A 23,944-nucleotide genomic window follows, 5' to 3' on the forward strand; every position below is an offset into this window, starting at 1 on the left:
GCGGCATCTTCTGTTATGTTTTGCTCCTTACGTGTTCACTCTAACAATGAAAATATTGTTTACCCAATAATACATTGACAGTGGCCAGTTCAAACACATCTGGATCCACTGGAAACAACTGAGCTACTTGAAGAACATTTTGTGCATAATTAAGGCTCATTGGAGATTTGGCTTCCATTCATCCCCTCACTCTCCACCTCAGCGGTGGTGTGGTGATGGTTCTGGTGCAAAATGGCAGGTGGGTGCTTACACATTGGTGATGATTAATGAGGATTCACTGTGAAGTGTTTTGGATGCCTTGAAAAACACTATAAATGCAATGTGTTGTCTTACTGCTTTTGTTCTCATGGCTTTTGAATCTTTTCACTCCCAGTTGATCCACAAGTTATTGCGCAATAGAGGATGGTGTTACTGTACTTTGATCTCAGTCTAGACCTTCTTACTGGTTAATTAAATCAATGATGTGAGGCTGAGAAGACCACTTGAGTAGTGCAGAAGAACATACACTACTCACATGAAGTTAGGGATACCTGGTTTTAGGTGAAATGTAATGTTTCAGTAAAGAAAGTTTGCCATGCACTCAAAAGGTTAGACAGGGTCACATTAAGTTAACCTGTAAAGGTTACAGTGGATTTTAGGTTCATCGTGAAATTTCACCTACAAGCCAAATATCCCTGACTTTTAGTGAGTAGTGTAACATTGAAAAAACAATGAGCGTCTGGTGAAGACCACTCTTTTCTTCGCAAATTGTACAGTATCCTAAAGGGAGAAAACAATGTAACCTTCAGTCCAACTCCACTTTATTTGCAATAGAAAAAAAATCAAAACAAAATAAAAACAATAACAGTTTAGGCTAGACTACACTTTAGGCATATCAGATGCATAAGCAACATCAGCTCCGTAGCAAGATAGATAAGAAAATGAATGGATTGTTTTCTTCTTATATTAATGTTTTTTTTTGTTTTTTATTATTATTTATTATTGTTGTAGGTTACCACACAGTCATCCCCCCCGTCCTTCTTTTTGTAGTTTCTATTCATCCATCTGCGAGTTTGATTATTTATTGATCTGTCCGTTTCTGCATACTGTTGTGGGTTTGGTTCAGTCTGTATTAACACACTTGTCTTTGCTTTGTCGGTCACGTCCCCATTGTCCCCCCCCCCGTCTGGTCAGATGTTCCTCCCCCGTCCCTGTTGAAATAGTCTGTGGGTCAGCCGCCATTTTGATTCCTCCTCCACGCAGGTCGTGGTCATTTCATTTCTTCTTCTCGTCTTTCTTGCCCTCGGGAGGTTTGGAGCCCCCGGTTTGCGAGGCCAGCGAGCCCATGGCGTTGCGGATGGCCTCGTTGTTGGGGTCCACTCCGGGCAGGTTCTCCAGGACGCTCTGGAGGAACTCGGGGTCCTGCATCACATCGTAGTCCTCTTCCTCCTGTAGAAGAGTCCCCAGGTTAGGAGCACAAATGCAGCTCATACAGCGTGACTTAACGATTAACCAAAACTATTAACCAGGCAAAACAGGCAATAGGCAATCAAATGAAAACTGAGATACCAAAAAGTATTAAAGTCAGTCATTTAAAGTATAAAAGTCATTTATAGTATAAAAGTAAGTCATTTAAACATTTGGACATAGCAACCTGTGAGATATATACAACAAACAAAGGCTTTGACAATTGTGTAAAAGTGCAACAAATGAACAGATGACGACAATGACGGACATTGTAACCATGCGAGTGCGGAGAGTGCTGACATGAAGTCAGTCAACATAACCTGCAGACTGCACATGAACTGAACTGGAGAGGGCAAATGGATTGCGTTTCAGTGCTGTACCTTAGCAGTCTCTGTGGTGTCCATAGGTCCACTGGTGTCCATAGCTGACTCACCAAACTCTGCTAATAGACGACACATTTAGAAGGGATCTTAATTAGCAGGATCACAAAAATACGTGGAGATGGTTGTGTGTGTGTGTGTGTGTGTGTGTCCTCTTAATACAGGCTACATCTGCACCTATGAAGGTGATTAAGTGTGAAGACAAATGTGTATATAAGAGAGTGTGTGTGTGTGTGTGTGTGTGTGTGTGTGTGTGTGTGTGTGTGTGTGTGTGTGTGTGTGTGTGTGTGTATCTATGATGTATGTTGATATTTTCCAAGCATATCTGCTTGGTATACCCCTAGAGAAAGGTTAAATGAATGCTAATTGTATTTTGAGTGAAAGCATATGTGCGTGTATGTGTGTGTGTGTGACACATACCTCCCCCAGCCAGGGACATCTGCATGGCGTAGGCAATCTGCTCCTCCTCCGTCATGCTGCTGAAGTCTGGCATAGCCGCTACTCCTGACTCAGGCTGGGACATCTTCAATAGGGCCTCCTCGGACTCTACAGACACACACACACAGACACACACAGAGACACACACACACACACACACACACACACACACACACACACACACACACACACACACACACACACACACACACACACACACACACACACACACACACACACACACACACACACACACACACACACACACACACACTAATTCAGAGCCCGGGAGCATACACCATCACATGTTCCACCAGAAATCAATAGTTTTCTAGAACTTGTCTATCTGTGCATGGAGGTTCTGTGTATGCAATGTAAAGGACAGTAATAAAATGTGAGGTGATCTGGGAAAAACCATCATATGGTGCAATTTTACCAACTTATAATTCTGACACCATCCTAGTAACATCCATGGTTTTGGGAGGATGGTATCAAGGATATTGATAGAGGACAGTGTCAAGAATGATTGTTAAAAAGGAGTGTTGACAAGAATAAATGTTGAAAAGGAGCAAAAAAATCAAGGACATGGGTTTTCGTGGATCGTTACACAAATGGAGGTTGTGGGGGTCGGTGCTGCTGTGTGGTGCTCACCGTCGGCGGTGGGGGTGGGAACGCCCACTTCAGCTGCTGATGCTGCAGCCACCCTGCGGGCCTCCTCCTCCTGCCGCTGCCTTTGCTCCTCCATGGACACACGCAGAGCCTGGGGACACACAACCATCTTGAGCAAGCACCAAAAACGCACACACACACACGGTGTGTACAATGCAATGCGAACACACAACCATCGACATGAAGGTGCATTATACGTCCAAAAGAGATCATTGGTGATCTTGAGCCACAGTGACGTCCAGCTGAACCAGGTTAATTTTGACAGCTAGAAGCGGTCATCAAGGAAGGCGGGGAAACTAGAGCGATTTAAGCGCAACAGACTTTATTTTCGCAGAGAGAACGCATCATACTATAAATACATTCATAACAAAACCATATGACACTGAAATTTGCCCTTTGAAAATAATTTAAAATATATAATTCATAAATGTTGCGTTTGCCAAAGAGAAAGTATAATCATCTCCTATGGCTATTCTAAGCCATCAAACGTGTCAATACAATATGCTACATTACAGCAAATAGGCTGCGCATGTACAGGAAAGGTGTTATGTCCGAGATAGTCCATAAATTCAACTCATCAACTTTGTAATCCACCCGCGATTTACTGCTGCGCATGCTATGCCGCCTGAAAAACTTGCGTACGCGAGTTCAAACTAGACGTGAGATTTGAACGTATAGCATCGATTACGTTCACAAATAAATGCCATACTTTGCGTGGAAACAAGTGTACGCCTGTTTTACGCCTGTTTGTGGTCGTACGCACGTTTCATAAATGAGGGCCGGTGTGTACAATGCAATGGGGACACACAACCATCATGAGCAGGCACCAAAAACTCTCACACACACGCACACACAGCCACGGTGTGTAGTACAATGCAATGGGGACACACAACCATCATGAGCAAGCACCAGAAACGCACACGCACGCACACACATGCACACGCACGCGCACGCGCACGCACACGCACACGCACACGCACACGCACACGCACACGCACACGCACACGCACACGCACACAGTCTGTACAATGCAATGGGGACAGACAACCATCATGAGCAAGCAAAACACACAGACACACACAGACACTATGTACAATGCAATGGGCATTACGACAATGGAGATTCTTTCCACTGCCCTGAAGGTGGAGGAACAAAAGAGCACTTACCAAGGCCAGCTCGGGGTCGGCACTGGGGTCCACCCCAAACTCGAAGTCGCTGGCCCCCAGGCCCATCATGGTGCCGCCCTCGCCCGCAAGGATGGGGGAGGAGAGCAGGGCATCAGCCAGGCTGGGGCCCGGGGGCACCGTCACCAGGTGAGAGCCAGTGCCCTCCTTGCCATTCAGCGTGTTGATGAACGCCGTCAGCTTCTCTGTGTTCACCTCCTAAGAGACGCGGGACGGAGAGCAAACACAGGAGCAACACCAGACACATATCAGTTCTACAACTTGCCTTGAGCGCACTGTAATTTCCCAACTATTATCCGCAATGACGATAAAAACCTATTCCAGTCTATTCTAAGACGAAGGACTACCAGTGTAAAGAATGCAATAGTAATGCATTCCCAAACAGCAGGAATTCATACACATTCATTGTTGACCTTTTAAGTTTAGCTAAGTAATATTCCTAAACCATAATCTCACATAGCAACCGACATGGGAGCATAAGAGATCCCAAAATGACAGCAATCATCTATGAGCACAGTACTGATCGGTGACTGTAAAACAAGCAATCTCTCACCTCCTCTCCAAAGTTCACGATATCCACATTGACCTTCTCTTTCTTCAGACGCTTTGCCAGTTTGACAAGCTAAAAAGGGTTCATTTAAAAAAAAAAATGGATAAATAAGCAGAGGTCGTACTGTAGGTAAAGATGTACTGTATCAATAAGAAGCTACAGTATGTAGAAAAGGGTTAAACGTAGAAGAGAAAACAAGGTGAAGTCCTTACGTCTTTCTCACTGTCCTCCACAGGGCTGCCCACGAAAGCGATGATCCTCATCTTGTGGTTTTTACCCTGTCTGTGCTTCAAGGCCAGCTGGACACAGTCAGAAGCAGAGAGTCAGTTAGACGAGGCACGTCTTTAAACGGAAATATTCTGCATTCTAAAAAAACTACACATTGCAGAAATGCTACCGATAAAACCCTAACTGTGACATTAATCTGTTTGTTCGAAAACAAAAAAAGAACAAAACAAAAGAAGATTATAAATTTGCATTAACTTGTGATTCTTGTGTTTTGTGCCTCTATGATCCCCAAACAAGATACAGTGCAACAAGATGATCACAAATAATAAGACAAATAGTGGATGATGAACAGACACAAATCCTGCTAAAACAATAAGTGAGCTTACATGAGCCACTCTGATGCCAGTGCTGAAGCAAATGTCCCCTCTTGGCTGGACAGCGTGCAGTTTGGAGAGGATGCGGCCTGTGTCTGGGGTGAGGGTGGTCAGCACCTCACAGTTGCTGGACAGAGAAATATGAGAGAGAGAGTAGAGAATTAATGATGCCCTGTCTAACTACTCTGTCTGTCTAAACAAGGGAAGAACCTGTTAATCAAATGAATTTGGATTCCTTCAGTAGGACATCAAGGCTTTGCATATTTCCAAGTTAAAAAATTTAACTTACTTAGCCATTGTGATGAGCCCGACATTGTTCTCTGGGTTGCTGCGGGTCTTGGAGTGGCAAACGATGTTGACAGCGTCCTGTTGGGCCTGCAGTCTCGTGGGCAGGAAGTCTCCATTCCTCATGTATTCACTGTTGTCCACACTACACAAAACATGCCCACTGTTATTCCTGATTGACAAGCTAGGGACAGCAATTAATGTGATCAAATATGGGTGATCATTCGTATTATTACTACTTCCATTAATGCATTTCCATGTCTGTCTAGCTCATGACATCCTTTAGCCGCTGACAACGTTTCTCTTCATGTTACAATGGGTTGTGATTATAGAATTTGGCAGACGAGGGCACGACATGCCATTATTGTTTTATCGGCTAGCCGCTAGCGAGACTTCTGATCCAGCCGCCTCCATCTACAGTAATATGACCAGGCTAAGTTTCCTCTAACTTCCACTTACTTAACATGACTTTAGATAAAGTCGTTTTCAAATGTCTGTAGTGCCTGACCATAATCTGATGTCGCTAAGTCTGTCACAACACATAGCGTGACAGCTGTCACTTATGTACCAAAGTTGGCAAGCTAGCATGGCTAACCAACAGAGACAATCCCAAAGAACAAAGTGGATAATGTATTGTCCTACTGCTGAGGCCCTTTGACAGAAACGATATTTACAGTATCATTTAGCCTACTGATGAAAATGATACATATTATGGACAGTGTTGCACTTCCATTACATACTCATGACTCTGATTAAAGAACACTTCAGTTATACGTGATCGTTACGTGAATTCAGTATTTTTAGAAAGCTATAGATAGATAGCATTCGTTAACGTTAGATGGTTAACTTAGCTGTCCAGCTAGCTAGCATAGTAGCTTGCTAATGACTCAGGAGAACGGGCAGGAAAACGCCATGTATGACAATTGGCCTGTTGTGTCGCTTATAAGACTTAAAAACGAACCTGTACAGGCATGCTTCAACAGTATTTTAGCACATTTCTGCGGTGCTCTGTGGAATAACAAACAAACTAACGCAAATAAACCAATTAGTTTGCTCCTTACCAGACCATAGTACTTTCAAGCCCCATCTTGAAAACTTCTCCCTGATCACTGAGGAACGTGGCTGTTGATTGGTCAACACACGTTCTACGTAAACAGTGGGACTTCTTCTACAACCCAAAAATATTTCCTTGTACGAATAATATATTTCTATGTCGCCCCCTTGTGGTAAACCTTTCTTTTAGGTCTGGTAACCACAACGCACAAGAGGATCCCGAGGGTCGACAGTTTACTTTTAATCAAGAAATTGACTTCATTAGGCTACACAAAGGAAGGCAACACAACACATTTAAATGCTAATGCATTTATTTATGCTTTTGCTTATTACCAAAGGTTCCTTGGTGTATGACACTCTATCATTTATAGAGCTCTTTACAATATTTAGTTAAGTCTTAACAGACTTTTTGCTACCTTGTCAAAAAAAGTCAGCATTTTCAAAAGTACACCATTGTATTAAAGATCACATTACAAACGTATACGACTGGTCATGCAATAATGTCACATTTGTATAAATACTTTTTTTCTCATGACTGCCTTGTAAACTCCAATAAGCCCCAGTCCAGCGGATGGAAAGCCCCACTTGAGTCAATACCCTGCAGACTTGATTTGGCAACATATTCGGCGACGTCAATGAAAGTCCATTAGAGTTTCCACCCCTCGGCACATCTGCAGTGTGAGATCAGGATCTCTCTTTTTTTCTTTTTTCTTTTTTTCTTTTTTCTTTTTTTTTTGCTGAGATGTAGTGTGTGACTTGTCTTATCTCTTAGGCTCACAGACAGCCTGTGTTTGGATTTTAAGTCACACTGTGGTTTTGATGATGCAGACAGGTATGGTGTTCTGTCTCAATGTGCTGACATGCTGCAGAGGCGACAACAGGAGGGCTTTTCATAGGGTTAATGTTGGTCAGAAACGTACAATTCACACTTTTTCTTAAAAACTACCTCTCCTCAATCTCTTTCTAAAGTAGGGTTCAGACCAAAGATTCATGACGAGACGTGCCGCGACGTTCTAAAACCTTGCAACTGCGACTACAGTATGTCTCGTCGCGTCAGGAATCTTTGGTGTGAATGGGCCTAAGAGTAAAACATTTGCTTGAAGGTCAAACTCCAATTTTACCCAGCAGACCAAACATCAAAACAAACAAATAACAAAACAACACAAATAATATTGACAACAACAGCATTAGGAGTATTTCATAACAGCGAGATGTAACAGACTAAAAAGGTCTAATGCACAAAGCTGCCCTCTAGTGGCACTATTCCGCCATGACATTTCTTCAGCACAGACCAGACACTCTTGCGGTTACTACTCTGACCTTTCAATCTGGTATCTGGGGGAAAATAATCCAAAAACTGCTCCTCGCATTTCCTTATACTGCAAATATTCACCATCGTAAGTTTTTTTCCAGACTGTTTGGAATACCAGTTTCAAAGTCCACACTGGCATTTTGGCCCCTGTCAAACATAATCCTTTGAGTAGGGACCTCCGGGCAGGTAATGTCACTTTCCCTGTCGAGGCGCATAGAGAGAAACCGTTAAAGCCTTTCAGAGTTCCTTGTTCCTGAATAAGGTGGATACATCATGGCGTCATTCTTTCATTCCTCGCCACCCGGGAGTCGAACACCACAGAACACCCTCAGCTGACCCTTGGCTCACCCTCGCCCAGTGATTGGACAGGGAGGTTGGACACATCCTTCGTTGCCATGGTGTTCTTTGCTCTCTTGGAACCTGTTGCAACTCTACAAGAGATACAGAAAGGGAGAGGGACAGTTGCAGACTGTTTCTGACCAGCCGAGTCTCTGGTTGGGAAAGAAACAACTCTGGTGGGGGTGAGGGTGAGTGAAAGTGAGAGATAGAGAAGGGGACATCTGTGAGGATATGTGCTGCGAATTTCCAACATTTAATTTGGATATCAACTTGAGGTCTATATGCAAAACTGACTCAATGTTGTTTAGTCTGTGCACACACACATGGTTTGCAAACAAGAGACATGCTGTTCCTACAGTACTTAAGTCCACCACCACTTGGAGCCTCGACACACACACACACACACACACACACACACACACACACACACACACACACACACACACACACACACACACACACACACACACACACACACACACACACACATACACACACACACACACACACACACACACACACACACACACACACACACACACACACACACGCATTTACAAACACACACACACACACATACATTTATGTGTACAGATACAGTATGTGTACACAGAGATACGGAAACACACACATTTATATACAGATACAGTATGTGTACACATGCATGGAGGCTGGCAAGCACACACACACACACGCACACACACACATACACAGAGACTCAAACACACCCACCCACACACACACACATGCTCACTGGAGAGGCTCAAGACTCTCCTCCAGTGCGAGAGGAGCGGAGGTGGCGGCACAGCTGGTGCTGGTGATGTTATCTTGGCCTGGGGTCCTCAGGAGCAGGTCTGGGCAGGCCGCCTGCATGCCTGGGAAGGGGAGGAAGGGAGACAAGGGAAAGAGGCGGGAGTGTGCGGTCATAAAGAGGATCGAATGAATAAACACAAACACGCGCACACACATACACACACAGACAGTCAAAAATGTCTCTCTTTTACTCTTAACCTTATAGCAGATTGGTAAAAAAAAAATCATATTTCTCTAATGATCATATCAATGAGTACATAACACCAGCATCATATCTCATGAGTCCTTCATGATAACCACGGCATGTTGTTTACCAAAAAGCACATCCTCATTCCATTCCAAGCACGGAGTGGACTGCCAATTCCCACTGCATACATAAAATGATGAAGCACCTTACCTGCTCACTCTGTTTCTAACAAATTCATTCTTACAGCGTTATGGTTTGTATGTTAATGGTTTGATGTTTATTATTCTGTTAAGTTTGATTTAGTTTATTACTATTAAGCCATTTACTATTACTTTTTATGTTCATATAGTCTATTACTATTTAGTGTTTTTATTTGATTTTATTTTAAACTGTTAAATTTAAATGTGTATGTAATGTTTACTGATGTCTTTGCAAGTCTATTTGGACAAAAGCGTCTGCAAAGAACCATAAACAAAACTAAATGGCATCTATTGCCATGGCAATCTAGCAGTGGCAGCATTCTTGCCAAAATTGGGGAAAGGCTTCAGGCCGAAATGCTGTTCCAAATAAAACTGCCATTGGGAAAAGAGTGTGCGCTCTCCTGCACTTTATCTACGTTTATGCATCCCGCGACCAGCACCTCGCAAAAACCACAGGTGTGCGTTGGTTTTCCAACAACAAAAAAAAATGGGGCAGCATTCTTACCACTGCCTCGGTCAGTCTCCTTGCTGGGGGCCAAGGGGTTGCCTGAAGGGGCTGCCATGGAGTCCGGGGTCTGGGGGTCCGAGGCCTGCGGGGGCTCCTGGCTCTGGGCCTTGTCAGGGGGCTGGGCTGGTGGGGGCGGCTGGCTGGGGTTGGACTGGCTCGGGGGCCCGCGGCCGGCTGTGGACGCCATGTTGGCTCGCCGCAGGATCTGCGGACCGGCGCGGCTCCTCCTAGAGGGTGAGGTTTTCACTGTAGAGGAAAAACATGGCAGAGGAGATAAGGAGGGGAAGAGAGATGAGCGACAGACACAAAACATGCACTGCTGCTCGGTCGTTTTATCTCACTTGCGAGTAAGAGCATCTGCTAAATTAATAAATAAAGAAGTAAAATAAAGGCAAGCAAAGGAGAGAAACAAGGAAAGGACGAGAACAACAGAGCTGAGATAGTCAGAGATCACCTAGTAACACATCCATAGGTTCCCAGAGCTGCGAGGTAACAGTATATTTAAAGTCAATTTAACAGTAAAGATTGACTGACAGAAACAATGAAAGTGAAAGTAGGGCCGTTCAAAGTTCCAAAACTTGATCGTGGCAAGTGTCTGTGCTAAGAGGAAGTAGACACACAGGGACATGTTCATGCAGAAAAGGCCGAGTGACATGAGCCTAATAGGGCACATACATTCTCGTGGGATCCTCTTAAAGACCGTGCTGCACATGAACCTCTGGAAGCGGTCGGCGTAGAAACCTGGCCTGTGCACCGACACCGTATCCTGTGGTCAAAAGACAAGACACTTGACACCGCATATCTGTGGAAGTCATTTAGCGCAGTTTACGACTGAGTGTCTGTGTGCTCACTGCTCAGCGGTGGCGTGTTGTGTGTGTGTTTATTCGTGAGCGTATGGGGGCAGTTATTATCACTCGATCCTGTCTCACCCCGTCATGGACGAGAGCCTTCCAAGAATGTTCCAGCTTCTTCACGAATCTAAACACAGATTAAAAAAAAAACAAACAAACAAATCTATGACTTCTCCATATTCACACATTTTTAAAAGACGACCACCACACAGACAGACACAGGCACCCACACAAACACAGACACTGAAAAGGCAGAAATGTCTCCAGTGAAATGATATCATCATGCAAGACTTCTGTACACAGTGAGGTCATTGTAAACTAAAGGATGTTGAACACCTGATGTTGACATACCTGTACGACTGTAGAATGTCAATGATTCCAATGAAGAGTAGCACCCTTTCCCCTTTGGAGTGCGCAGGAATGCCACCCATGCTGAGGAAAAATACAAACAAACAAACAAACAAACAAACAAAACAAAACAATCAACAAACAATACAACAGAAACCGTGAACTCCATTCTCCAAATTTCCCTATCATGCATAAGAATCTCTGCCCAGTGGCCAATCTGGTAAAACAGACAACAATGGCCCTCATCCCACGTGAACAAACGACGCTGTAACAACGACAAAAGTCACTCCAGGTGAGCTGCGGCACGTACTGGTTGTGTCCCTGGTCTGCGCACGCGCCCATGGCCTCGCCCTGGATGGCCTCCAGCGCCGTGCAGTACAGCTGCTTCTGGCCCTGCGCCCTTTTCTGTTCGGGCGCCGCCGCGGGCACCTCCTCGCCCCTGCCCTGCTCCACCCGGTGGATGCCCACCAGCAGGCTGTAGTCCATGATCTTGAAGCTCTGCAGCAGCTGGTGAGGGAGAGAGGGAGAGAGGGAGGGAGGGAGGGAGGGAGGAAGGGAGGGAGAGAGGGAGGGAGGGAGAGAGAGAGAGAGAGAGAGAGAAGGAGGGAGGGAGGGGGTGAGGCGGATAGAGAAGTGGGGGGAGGGAGACAGAAATAGAAAAAGGCGTGTGGGGGTTTATTATCGAGATTCAGAGACAGGCCAGGGGATTGCACCACTCACACTTTCACTTTCACCGTGAGCAAGCCACAGAGTTGCACATCATATGATCACTAGTCAGTGCTGCACCTGTTGCTCTGCTGTAGAATATAATCTAATTCTCTAACCTTCTCTCTTCTTTCACACATGCATAGAAACACACACACACACACACACACAGCACACACACACACACACACACACACACACCCCGAAACCACAATATGTATTATGCATTTCCTTTGCGATGAGTTTATTAGCAGTGCAGGTCCATAGTTCTATACTGTACATCTTATCTAGATATCTTGAGGTTTGTCCTCCTTCCTGTCCTAAACCACCCTCCCCAGAATAGACACTAGCTATTGTTATGTGTTAACAGACACAACCACATTCATCCACTATTCTTCACTCCCTTAATCTAGCCTCATCATTCTCTCTCTCTCTCTCTTTCTCTCTCTTTAACTTCAGCGCTCTCTCTCTCTCTCTCATACTGCACTTTACTGTAATCGTCATGTCAAAATACAGAATATACAGCACAGTCACAGTCTCTCTCTCTCTCTCTCTCTCTCTCTCTCTCTCTCTCTCTCTCTCTCTCTCTCTCTCTCTCTCTCTCTCTCTCTCTCTCTCTCTCTCTCTCTCTCTCTCTCTCTCTCTCTCTCTCTCTCTCTCTCTCTCTCTCTCTCTCTCTCTCTCTCTCTCTCTCTCTCTCTCTCTCTCTCACCAGGCAGTCTCTCTGGATGGTCTTGCAGAGGGCGTTGTAGTGCTCTGGGTCCACTAGGAGCCCCTCGGGAAGGTCCTGACGGAAGTCCAGGTCCTTGAAGGTGGGCGAGAATTTGGCGCGCTCCCGCGAGGACGCCTGACGCTTATAGGTGGAGCCCTTCAGGTCGAACTTGAGGTGCATGGGCACGGCCCGGGGCAGCAGGTTGTTCATGACCACCAGTCGGATGTTCTTGCCAGCCGCCTGGATGAGGTACAGGCCGTAGAACTTGGGCAGGAGGGTCCGTTTGTTCTGGTTCAGGTTCTATAAAGAGAGATGGTTCTGTTCACAAATGTATAGATGATAGGCTATTTTACCATAAATACTAGAGCCAATATGGGATTTACAAGAACAATAGTGATTTCCATATCTGAGGATTTTTAAAAAACGATAAACAATAAATCGACCGATATTAGTTTTTAACAAACACAATGTAAAAATTCACTCTAATATTTAGCATATTGAAAAGTTCCGAGTTGTGTTCAAATAGGCCCAACTATCTGGTATCCTAATGAGAGGCTCTTATATAATAAAATTATAATTATGAATAATAGCGTCAGGTCTTTGGCCTTATCCGTGTCTCAGACATGGTTCGAACACAGCAAACACCACATCCACTCACACAGTAATGTAATTAAAAAGCATTACTTTGTATACAAAACAAATTCCAAATACTCATCCCGGTATATAAAAACTATACTCATATCCATATCCATATCCATATCCACACACACACACACACACACACACACAATCCCATACCAGGAAGTATCCAGGCAGGAGTTTCTGCAGGAACTCTGCCTCCTTATGCTGCACGGTTTTGATGATGAACTCGTCGTCACTGGAGACGTAGAAGAGGGAGCCACTGGCTCCTGAGCTGGACAGCTCAATCAGGGGCTCGTTACAGAGGGAGTACTGCACAGGCACAGGCACGGAGACAACACGTCAGTATACAGTACAAATACTGTAGTGTTTAAACACACACACACACACACAAACACGCACAATATTTACACAAGGAGTGCTGTAATTACACAGACACACAGACACACACACACACACACACACACACACACACACACACACACACACACACACACACAACAACAAACAGCATGCTTCTTCTACAAAAGTTCAGAGGCTTTTGCTATTGTTGGTGAGGAAGGAAACGACCGTTAGGCAATAGTTCTGTGAGAAACCTCAGGAAGGGAACATTTCTTGAAGGACCGCATTCAACAGCTAACAGATGAGCTGACAGACATCTTTAACAGCTCACTTTTCCAGGAAGCTGTACTTAACACACTTTCAGACCTCTACCATCATCCCAGTCTCTAAGAGCTCCACAGTGCCATGCCCTCTTCCTGGACTTCAGCTCAGCGTTTCATACCATCATCCCCCAAACACTGGTGAACAACCTGTCTGACCACAACACTGGATCTTTCTAACAAACAGACCCCGATCTGTCAGGATCCACAACAAGGTGTCGTCCACCGACATCCTCAACTCTCCTTCTTCAAATATCTGGGGGTGCACGTCTCAAATGGTCTGGAATGGAGCTACAACACAACAGGCCTTGTTACGGAAGCCCATCAGTGCCTCTATTTCTTGAGGAAGCTGAAGCAGGCCAGTCTGTGTCCTACCTGATTCACCTCCTTTTAGAGGCGCAAAGCGGAGAGAGAGCATCCTCTCCTCCTGCATTACGGTGTGGTACGGCAGCTGTTCTGCCGCAGACAGGAAGGTACTGCAGCGTCTGGTTAACCTGGTTCAGCGGACCATCAGCTGCAGCCAACCATTGAGGACATATACACCAGCAGGTGCAAAACCAGAGCCTCCGTCATCATGAAGGATGACACTCACCCATCCTGCACACAGACTGTTTGTAAGACGCTACACGGCATTGAGGCAAAGACAAGCAGACTGAACAGCTTCTTCCCATCTGCTGTTAGACTGATAAATTCATCACCTCTGCTCTGATCTGTCCATAGACTGCTCCTGACACACGGCATCTTAGTCATGAACTTGCTCCTGAACACTCCTGTCATTCATTGCGCATAATACAATGATATATTTAGGAATGACAATAAAGTTTCTGACTATAGTAATTTCCCCCGAATAAGCTGCATTGTGTATAAGCCGCAGGACAGTGTTTTATGCAAGTTGAAAGAGACAAAACCATACTAATAGCATATTTACTGACCCCATATATTAACCTCATAGCTGAAGAAATTTTGCTAAATTAATGTACTGTATAAGCCGCAGCTAATAGGTTGGGAAGTTACGTAATACTGGTCTGCCACATAGCCAGGAGCCAATGATCGTAGAGAGACAAGCCTTCTTCTGAAATGTTACAATAAAGCACTTTGCTCAGATGTGGAGAAAAGGATGAAGACAACAGAGGAGCACCATGTAGGGCCCAGAGATCATATGTTATAGAGTCTTCTGGGCTTCTTCAAACAGGAAGAAGGTGAATGAGCATGTTTACTAATACTGATCTGCCACATAGGAGCCAATGATCATAGAGAGACAAGCCTTCCTCTGCAATGTTATAATGAAGCGTTTTGTTCAGACATAGAGAAGAGGATAGAGGAGTACCATGTAGTCATCTGGGCGAATGCCGTACATATCCCTGAAGTAGCGAAAGGCGATGGGGGCGTACGTCTTAAACCGGAAGTCCACGTAGTGATGAGCAGGGGTCAAATTGGTGCCTTCACTAGAGGAGGGAGACAAAAAAGAGAGTGAGTGAAAAAGAGAGAAAAAGAGGTGTAAGAGAAAAAGAGAAAAAGAGGTGTAAGAGAAAGAGATAGCAGACAGAGATAAAAGGAGAGAAATACAAAGTGGAAGAGCAAAAGAGAAATCATTAGATAGGGTGGCTGGAATTTCCAAGGCCTAGTATGTTGCAGATCAAAGTATTATGTAATACTATGATACTGATATTGTATCAGTTCTCCCATGCACGCACACACACAAACACACAAAGAGACACAAAGAGACACAAAGAGAGAGACACACACACACACCCACACATACAAAGAGACTTACATACACACACACACACACACAAAGACACACACACAAACACACACACACACACACACACACACACACACACACACACACACACACACACACAAAGACACACCTGGGGAAGATGATGCTTTCCACCACCTCAAAGTCCTGCATGAGCACGTCCCTCTCCGGCTTCTGGGTCAGGCTGCCCACCGTGTGGGCAATGCCCAGCTGGATGGCACCCCTCAGCGCTGAGGACGGCGTCTGGCCAGGTGGTGGAGGAGGTGGAGGTGCAGGGGAGGGGAGGAGATGGAGGTGGAGGAGAGGGAGATGGCGGAGGTGGTGGAAGAGGAGGATGGAGGTCGATGAGAGGTGGAGGGAAAGGGTGGGGGAGGATGAGAGGGGAGAGGAGGAGAGGTAAAGGTGGAGGAGGTGGACGAGAGGGAATGAGTGATGGAGGTGGAGGAGGTGGGGGAGGAGGAGGTGGAAGAGGATGAGAGGGGAGGGGAAGAGAGGGGAGGCAAGTGACCAGAAAGAAACAGGAAGAGAAGGATCATGTGAAAACAAGAAGTTGGACAGGCCTGTACATTCTACAGAAATGAGAAACTGTCAGCTTTCTCCTTTGGAATCAGCGGAGTCATCAGAAACCAAACAACAGCAAGACTCTTACTAGTCAAAGGCCACACGTAACAGGATACTTTTACACACAGATTCATTTATGCGTTTTAGCCTTTCGGTTTTCCATCACAGAAAATGTTATCTCTAGAAACTCCGGCGAAAGAGAAGAACAGGTAAAGAAAGGGGAATCTTGTTTTTAGATTGTGACATGACATTTTCTCCCTTGATTGAAATGTTTTCAGGTCTCTAATTGGTCGACATCTCCATCAGTTTGATTGGCATCTTCTTGACAGCCTTTAATAGCATATTAACTTATTACACATTATTTAAAATACTCAGTAGCTACATGTGCACATGATCAGAGGATTCTTTTTATTCCATGATCCCACTGTAGCCAGCGAGCAAGTTCTTGTGGCTGTAGCGTACACTCATACTCACTGGGATAGGATAAACTGTATATTGCTTATAGAATTCATTTAGTTGACTTTATTTGTGGGTGTTTTCCTCCTCTAAAAGGCCTAAGTGTACAGTATTGTACCAAGCAAAAGGCTTAGCCTGGGAATACCCGTATGACCCTTCGGCAAATTCAGGATTTGCTCTGCAAGTCCATTTGGCCAAGAAGCCATTGAAACCCAAGTCCCTCAAACGCAGCACCCAAATACAATCGCTACAATCACTAGATTGCTGCACTTCTGAAATTATTTCCTGCTTTTCTTGCTCACACATCTTACCTTTTTATAGGTGGTCTCTCCTGTTGGGTCGATGCCTCTATGGCCAATGGTCTTCTTCACAACATGAAAAAAAAAAAAAACAATCAGACACACACACAAACAGACAGACAGACAGACAGACAGACAAGCAAATACAAGAGATGTACAGTACACACAGTAAGACGTGAAAAGGTTAGTTCAAATGCCTGATTCTGCCTTCTCTTTACACTTTTCTGCACATTGTTTTTTTTTTACTAAGCTTCACAGAGACGTCGCCACAAACACACTAGCTCACCATTTTCCCAGGGCCACTGGGATCTGAAAGTAGACAAGAGAAACAGACGTGATTACTTTTCCTGATATCAGTGTATGAACAAAGACTCTACAAGACAACCTAGCACTGTCTTCATACCTGAGTCAGGCTGAAGAGGCAGACAGAAAAGAGGAGGTAAAGTAAAACAGAAAGACAGAAAGAGAGAGATGGAAAGAAAGAAAGGAAGAAAGAAAGAAAAAGGAAGAGAAGAAGAGAGTGTGTGTGGCAGTGGTTAGTTCCACAGGACAGCCAACCACCCAATCTCACACAGCAGTATGCAGCTGGGCATTAATAAATAATAAATAAAAAATCTCACATTTCAATCTGGCCTGCAAAACTCATCATGAAAACAAAAAAGAAATGCCTACCCTTCAACCCTGCGTGCAGAGTGGGGAAAAAGTGCCTCACACTTTAAAATTAACAGCTTTCAGCTGAGTGTGAAACCAAAACCTTCAAAGCTGACATTATTTTCCCATCCGTCTCTAGACTAGAGCTATGACGGTGAGACACAGCAGAGACTCTGGAGAGTTAGACACTGTAGAGAGCCATCCTGCATTTCAGGAAAGAGTGGAATGCCAGCCGGAGAGACTACAGCTGCATTTCTGGGTCAGTGAATTGGAAAAACATGCGAAAACTACTATGATTGTTTAGTTTTCATGAATGCCCAGCAGTTTTTTTTCTTCAGTTTTTCAGTTTCCTCAGTTCCTTCAGAGAACAATTCAGAAACTGCAACCAGATTTAATCGGCAGAGCTCGGTGATGCATACCTGAAACTATGCACAAACACCAGTGCCACCACAATCCTCAGCATACGTGCACAATGCACATGCAGCTGACACATACACACACACACACACACACACAAGAAAACAAACACACACACACACACACACAAACAAGAAAACAAACACACACACACACACACACACACACACACACACACACACACACACACACACACACACACACACACACAAAATGCAGCACCACCTATGTTTCAGTTCAGTTTTGAGAGACACATTGTTTTCTAAAGAGAAGCTCACAAACAAGTTAACACACACACATACGCATGCATACACACACACACACACACACACACACACACACACACACACACACACACACACACACACAAACACAGCTAAGCAAAGCAAAGCAAAGCAAACGTATCAGTGCCCACAACAAATGACACACACGTTTTACTATTAGTGCCAAAACAACCCAAAGATGGCCACAACACACAACGCACACCGCACAACTAGCTACCTCTTCGAGGAAATATCCTCCTCCAGAATGCTGTGTGCAGGGCTACTACAAGGTGAAGAGAAATCAAGGAACACCAAGGAAGAGGTGGATAGAGCAGTGTTGGAGGGAGGAAAAGAGATAAGAAGAGGGAAGGAGAGGGAGAGAGAGAAACCTATTAGCATCAAAATACATAAAAAAAACATTCTAAAAGTAGGTTCCATTTACCGTCAGTGAGCTCACCTGCTGAGCCCGTCAGTGTCTGGGGAAGAGGATCGGCGGTGGCCATAGCCCTTCGATCTGTCAGCTTGCTTCTTTCTCGGCTCAACACCGCACCCACTGTACTGTACACTGCGCTTCTTGAAGTTAGCTGAACCGCTGTATGAACTTTTGGCTGCTAGCCTGGAACCCAAACCTCTCCAGCTATCTGTAACCCTCCACAGAGCTTTCAGGGCTGTCAGACCGGCGAGTCAGCAGGAACGTTTGTGTCATCATATCCCCTGTTCCCCGTCAAGACAAGACAACTGATCAGACACAGACGGAACTTTAGGTGAAAAACAGAATGGAGAGCCTAGTCAGCTTGTGATAATCGAGTTACAGATCTTGGCTATATTGCGGTAACGTCAGCTACTGCTACAATGTAGCCTTCAGAATTTGTTGACACATTTGATTTAATTAACGCTACAGTAAGCTAACAACAACATTTATTAGCATTATACATAACCAAAAATAGATGGACTACACACAGCCTGTTCAAATCCCATTACTTACCCGATGGAAAACAAATAAGAAAAACTGGTCTTGTTAGCCTGAATTATTCCAAGCAAAGTTTATTCGTGTGCGTCTATGCTGCTGCTGCTGTCAAAACCGATATGGACGCGCTGAGTTGAGCTCAACAAGAACATATTTAAACGAGGCGCCGCTTGCAATTAATTCCCGTCAATATCTTACTTCTCACATTGTCAACAGTGTGAGAAAACTTGAAAAGTTACTGAACGACATTCCTAAGAGAGCAGAACCGCTCCCTTTCGAATGAACTCTCTCTTGTGTGGCTGCTCTCCAGCGAGCGAGTGAGCCGCCTTCTGGAAGCACATTAGCCTGGGGATGTAAAGAGTATAGCGCCACCTAGCGAGTCTACTGTGTATCGTATGGAAACAACTAATTCACTGAAGTTGTTTTCCCCATGTTTTCTGTCATGTCTAGTCTTCTGATATAGAAATCTGCACCAAAATAGGTATTGATAATGATTACCATTTCAATATAGCAGACATTGATGAATTTTATGAGAATGACACGAAACTCATTCATAGAGCTATGATGTAGAATCACTATTTTGAAGATGTTTATTTTATTGTAACAAATGGGAAAATGGCCTACTCATGCATTTATAAATTCAATTATTAATACAAGTGGAACATTTTTGCAGCATTGTGTACCTGAGAGGAAGCCCATGTGTCCAAAAATCTGTATTACACCCCATAATCTAACAGCACTTCTGACATATCCAAGTTTATGCAAGTCCAGTGAGATAAACGTCAAATACAGCTTTTTGTCACAGGGATGTTATTGATGTCCTTTTTCTTGCTTATGGAATTTAACCTCAAACAAACGGTCCTGAGAAAACAAAAGCACGGACAACTTATGGTTTGTGTTCAACTTGGTTTGGGTTCAGGAGAAACTCATCCCCACACATGACACGACTAACCAATGACCGGATGTCAACAGTTCAGAGTAGCCAACTGGTCAGGTGATTTGCTCTTCCTGGTACGTTGAGGTAGAAATGGCACCATAGGGGTCAACCACGGTCTGGGCACAGCGCACTATGGTGGCCAACAGGAACACACAGAGCAAGAGGAGGAAGAAGAGTGCGAAGCCGAGGTCCACGTCCACCTCAAAGCTGGACAGAAGCGCCGGGGGCACTGGCTGGTCCATCTGGGCGTTTTCTACGAACCGTCACACCAGCGAGGTAGACGTAGGACCCTCTCACAAGACGCAGCTCAGCCTCGGGGCGTGAACCACAATCTTGGCTGAGAGGCAGGAGCGGAGGCCTCACATGGGCGGGACTGCCATGCTGACATCAGCACGATAGGACCAATTACAGTCGACGCTCCAGGCGCCCCTCGACTCAGTCATCGTAGGGGAGGGTGGGTGGTGGTGCTAGTGAAGGCACTGTGCTGCAGACTGACTCTGAACTCATGTCAGGGTGTGTGTGAAGTTACACGTAGAGGAAAAGAGGCAAATGTTCCAGCCCAAATGGCCTCCTGAAGAGAAGGGAAACAGACAGACAGTCAGGATGAGCCTGATGAGTATTGCTCCCATAGCAACACAAAACAAAGCAATGCGACATCTATTTCCATGCAACCGCACAGCTGTCAGTACAGTGGGCCTATTTCACAGAATCATTAAACCTTATTGATTCAGCTCAAACAAAATAAGTCATCTCCAGCAGCTGAAGCATGAAATGCAGGATGTAGATCTGTGTTTCAAGCCATGCTATTCACAACATTTTCATTTTCAAACAAGCTTCCATCTACCAGTAAATGTAAACCACCCAGTAAACAACTATCATCTACCAGTAAATGTAGTTAAAGCCTTCATGCAGCAACATCATACACTGAAAGTAAATATTCTTTCAGTGTACATAATGTAACACAGGTGGGATGGGGTATTTAAAGTTAGACTATTATTAAAGAGTAAACAAACTGGTTTTCTCTGAGCACAGATCCTCCTTTGGCAAACAGTTTGTGAATAAAAGGTTGACATGTATTCATTGTATTTAAATGAATGTGCATCAGTTTGCATCAGCTTCGACGCATTGGATCTTTGAAACCTACTCCTCACTCCAGCCGTAACTCTCACGGCAATGGCAATAGCAACATTATTTGCCTCTGTAAATAAACTAGTACATTATGGACATCTTCGCAGGGACACAGTCACATAGATATCTATATGCTCTCCTATGAAATGCAGATACAATATTCTTCACAGAGTATTATCCAAAAGCCCAATGGAAGAGAACTCACCCTGTATTTATACTCTCCCAAGTGTGCCAATGTATCCACTCCCTCACAGTCTCGCTTTTGTTTTCTCTTCTCCTCTCCTCTCCTCTCCTCTCACTCTCTGCCTCCACAACTCTTCTTCGCTCACCTTGTGTCTGTTGTCACAAGGAAACCCAGTCCAGTTGCCTGGCCACTGCCAAAACTCTCTGGTTCATCTGGAGAGTCTCTCTCGGTGTTGCATAATTTTACTTTCCTCCTCTCCTCCTTCTGTTTCGGCCCCACTGTCCTCTTCTGCACTCAAGAGGATGAATCCATTTCACAGATATCCATTCAATGCTCATGCACACACACACACACACACACACACACACACACACACACACACACACACACACACACACACACACACACACACTAACACACACACTCACACACACACACACACACACACACACACACACACACACACACACACAAACACACTCACTCTCTCACTCACTCACACACACACACACACACACACACACGTTGAAGCAGCAGAGGCCCCTTTGGCATTGGTTCCCTTAATGAATACTTTAGCGGGGAGTTGAATGACGCCGAGCACAGTTCACATGTGAATGAAACACCCGGGCCTTTTGTCTTCCTGTCTCAGAGGCTTTGAGCCTAATCACCCGGGGTGCGTGCCGCGCGGGTAACCCAATCAGACCCGGCTCACCCCCACAGCCGCCTAATGGCCGAGGGAAAGCTCACCAACCCGCACACAGGCATCGTGTGATGGACGATAAAGGGAGCGCAGACCAAACAGTCAAAGAGAGAGAGGGGGAGAGAGAGGGAAAGAGGGAGAGAGGGAGAGAGAAAGAGGGAAAGAGAGAGGGAGAGAGAGAGGGAGAGAGATAGGGAGAGCAAGTGAGGAAGCGGGAGAGAGAGAGGGCGAGAGAGAGAGAGGGAAAGATGACCCCCCCTCAGAAGGCAAAAGGAGCACCTGCGTAGGAAATCGACTCCACGCTGGTTTTAAAATGGACAGGTTGGCGTGCATCAGGGCAGCCAGCGTAGGGGAACGCTCGCTCACAGGGGCCAGAAGGGCGAGTGAGTAAAGTGATCAGGTGCTCAGGCAATTGACATCGTCGGCCTGGGATGCAGCAGGGCTCAGAAAGAGGAGGAGGAGGAGGAGGAGGAGGAGGAGGGGGGGGGGGGGGGGAGAGGACTGGGGAGAGATTTATTTTGAGGAAAGACAAAGGAGGGAGGCCACACTCTCTGTGGGAAACATTCTGAATTATTAACTGCCTGTCAATCAGCAGGTGTGTACAGGGCGTGTAAATGAACACTAAATTGTTTACACAAAGAAACCCACAAACAAACAACAAACACAGGGAAAGTTAATGTATGTTCTCCTGACTGGCATTAATGACATAGTTGGATGAATTAAATTCAGGGGCATTATATCAGTAACGCACTGTAAGAAAGACTTGTGATGACACAAGATGACACCAGAGATAGAGGTTTAGCGTTACAAAACCTTTCAGAACAAAGACTCATAGGGAACTTGTATAACAGTATTTCATTTCACAACAGACAGACCCACCAGGTGTAGATTTGTATCAATTATTTGCAATTAGCTAATTAACTCAGCGAGGAAACAATGGAAATTAGTTTCAAAACCAATTGGTTCAGTCGTAGGCCAGCAAAAGAGACTGTTTCTGTCATGTCTGCCAAGCACAAGCTGATGGCATGGTTAGTGATGCACACAATGTAAATGAAGCACTTCTCATTGCAACATATTCTCTGTTAGAGATACTATTCTGAATGCATTGACGCACTGTTTGCACCTTTTACTGTTTGTCCACTGCACTTTACTTTACTTAACTGCTCTCTGCCTGCATATTATCAGCACTTTCAACATTACTACCTCAGCTTTTATTGTCACTATTGTCATGTCTATGTCTATTTTATGTCTGTTGCTGTCAACCATATTCATACGTGAATGGCTGTAAAACATTCCTATTGTGTATCTTCACTATATGGCAATAAATCTAACCTTGACCTTGACCTTGACCTTGACCTTTATCATGAACTCATTTTATCCACATCTTATTATTCTATCCCTGTATTCGCTGACATGAGACATTCTAAAGGATCTTTGGCTGAGGGCAGCATGAAGGGTACATGTTCACTCAATTCAAACTTCGGCAAAATGAAGGTACAGTATCTTAGAAGACAGAATTTTACACAAACGGACATGCCTCAATGCTTCAGTGCCATGCTACCACTGAATGCTGAATCTTAGAAGGCAAGATTTGTTTTGCATTTTGGACAAATCCAGTGTGTGTATGTAGTTCACATGTCAATGGTGGATGAATATTTTCTGTATCTGAAATCTATTTTTCAAACATCCAGGTGATGTCTGAGAAAAGAACGTGACCCTGTAGCTGGATAGCATGA

General features: G+C 44.8%; 2 protein-coding genes across 9 annotated transcripts; both read right to left on the reverse strand.

The window, feature by feature from the left end:
- Positions 1-783: 783 nt before the first annotated feature.
- LOC134072199 (26S proteasome non-ATPase regulatory subunit 4-like) lies at positions 784-6,697 on the reverse strand. 2 transcript variants are annotated; one of them, XM_062528753.1, is made up of 10 exons: positions 6,616-6,697; positions 5,559-5,699; positions 5,282-5,396; positions 4,880-4,966; positions 4,671-4,739; positions 4,100-4,315; positions 2,916-3,024; positions 2,247-2,372; positions 1,827-1,885; positions 784-1,428 (listed from the first exon to the last, which is right to left on the reverse strand). In XM_062528753.1, the coding sequence occupies exons 1-10, from the start codon at positions 6,639-6,641 to the stop codon at positions 1,255-1,257; spliced, it is 1,122 nt and encodes a 373-aa protein (XP_062384737.1). In that variant the 5' UTR covers positions 6,642-6,697; the 3' UTR covers positions 784-1,254. The 2 variants fall into 2 exon arrangements, with proteins under 2 accessions (XP_062384737.1, XP_062384736.1); XM_062528752.1 differs by having other exon boundaries at positions 1,827-1,888.
- Positions 6,698-6,900: 203 nt separating this feature from the next.
- LOC134072198 (phosphatidylinositol 4-phosphate 5-kinase type-1 alpha-like) lies at positions 6,901-19,562 on the reverse strand. Of its 7 annotated transcripts, none has more exons than XM_062528748.1 (16): positions 19,278-19,562; positions 18,750-19,006; positions 18,531-18,575; positions 17,248-17,270; positions 16,974-17,027; positions 15,758-15,888; positions 15,211-15,328; positions 13,381-13,533; positions 12,583-12,882; positions 11,476-11,672; positions 11,169-11,249; positions 10,896-10,944; positions 10,642-10,732; positions 9,964-10,212; positions 9,013-9,133; positions 6,901-8,350 (listed from the first exon to the last, which is right to left on the reverse strand). In XM_062528748.1, exons 2-16 carry the CDS (start codon positions 18,793-18,795, stop codon positions 8,248-8,250), a joined length of 1,761 nt encoding a protein of 586 aa, XP_062384732.1. In that variant the 5' UTR covers positions 18,796-19,006; positions 19,278-19,562; the 3' UTR covers positions 6,901-8,247. The 7 variants fall into 7 exon arrangements, with proteins under 7 accessions (XP_062384732.1, XP_062384728.1, XP_062384733.1 ...); XM_062528744.1 differs by having other exon boundaries at positions 6,901-8,431; XM_062528749.1 differs by having other exon boundaries at positions 9,005-9,133.
- Positions 19,563-23,944: the final 4,382 nt, after the last annotated feature.

This window comes from Sardina pilchardus, chromosome 24, assembly GCF_963854185.1.
Source record: "Sardina pilchardus chromosome 24, fSarPil1.1, whole genome shotgun sequence".
Lineage (NCBI taxonomy): Eukaryota > Metazoa > Chordata > Actinopteri > Clupeiformes > Clupeidae > Sardina > Sardina pilchardus.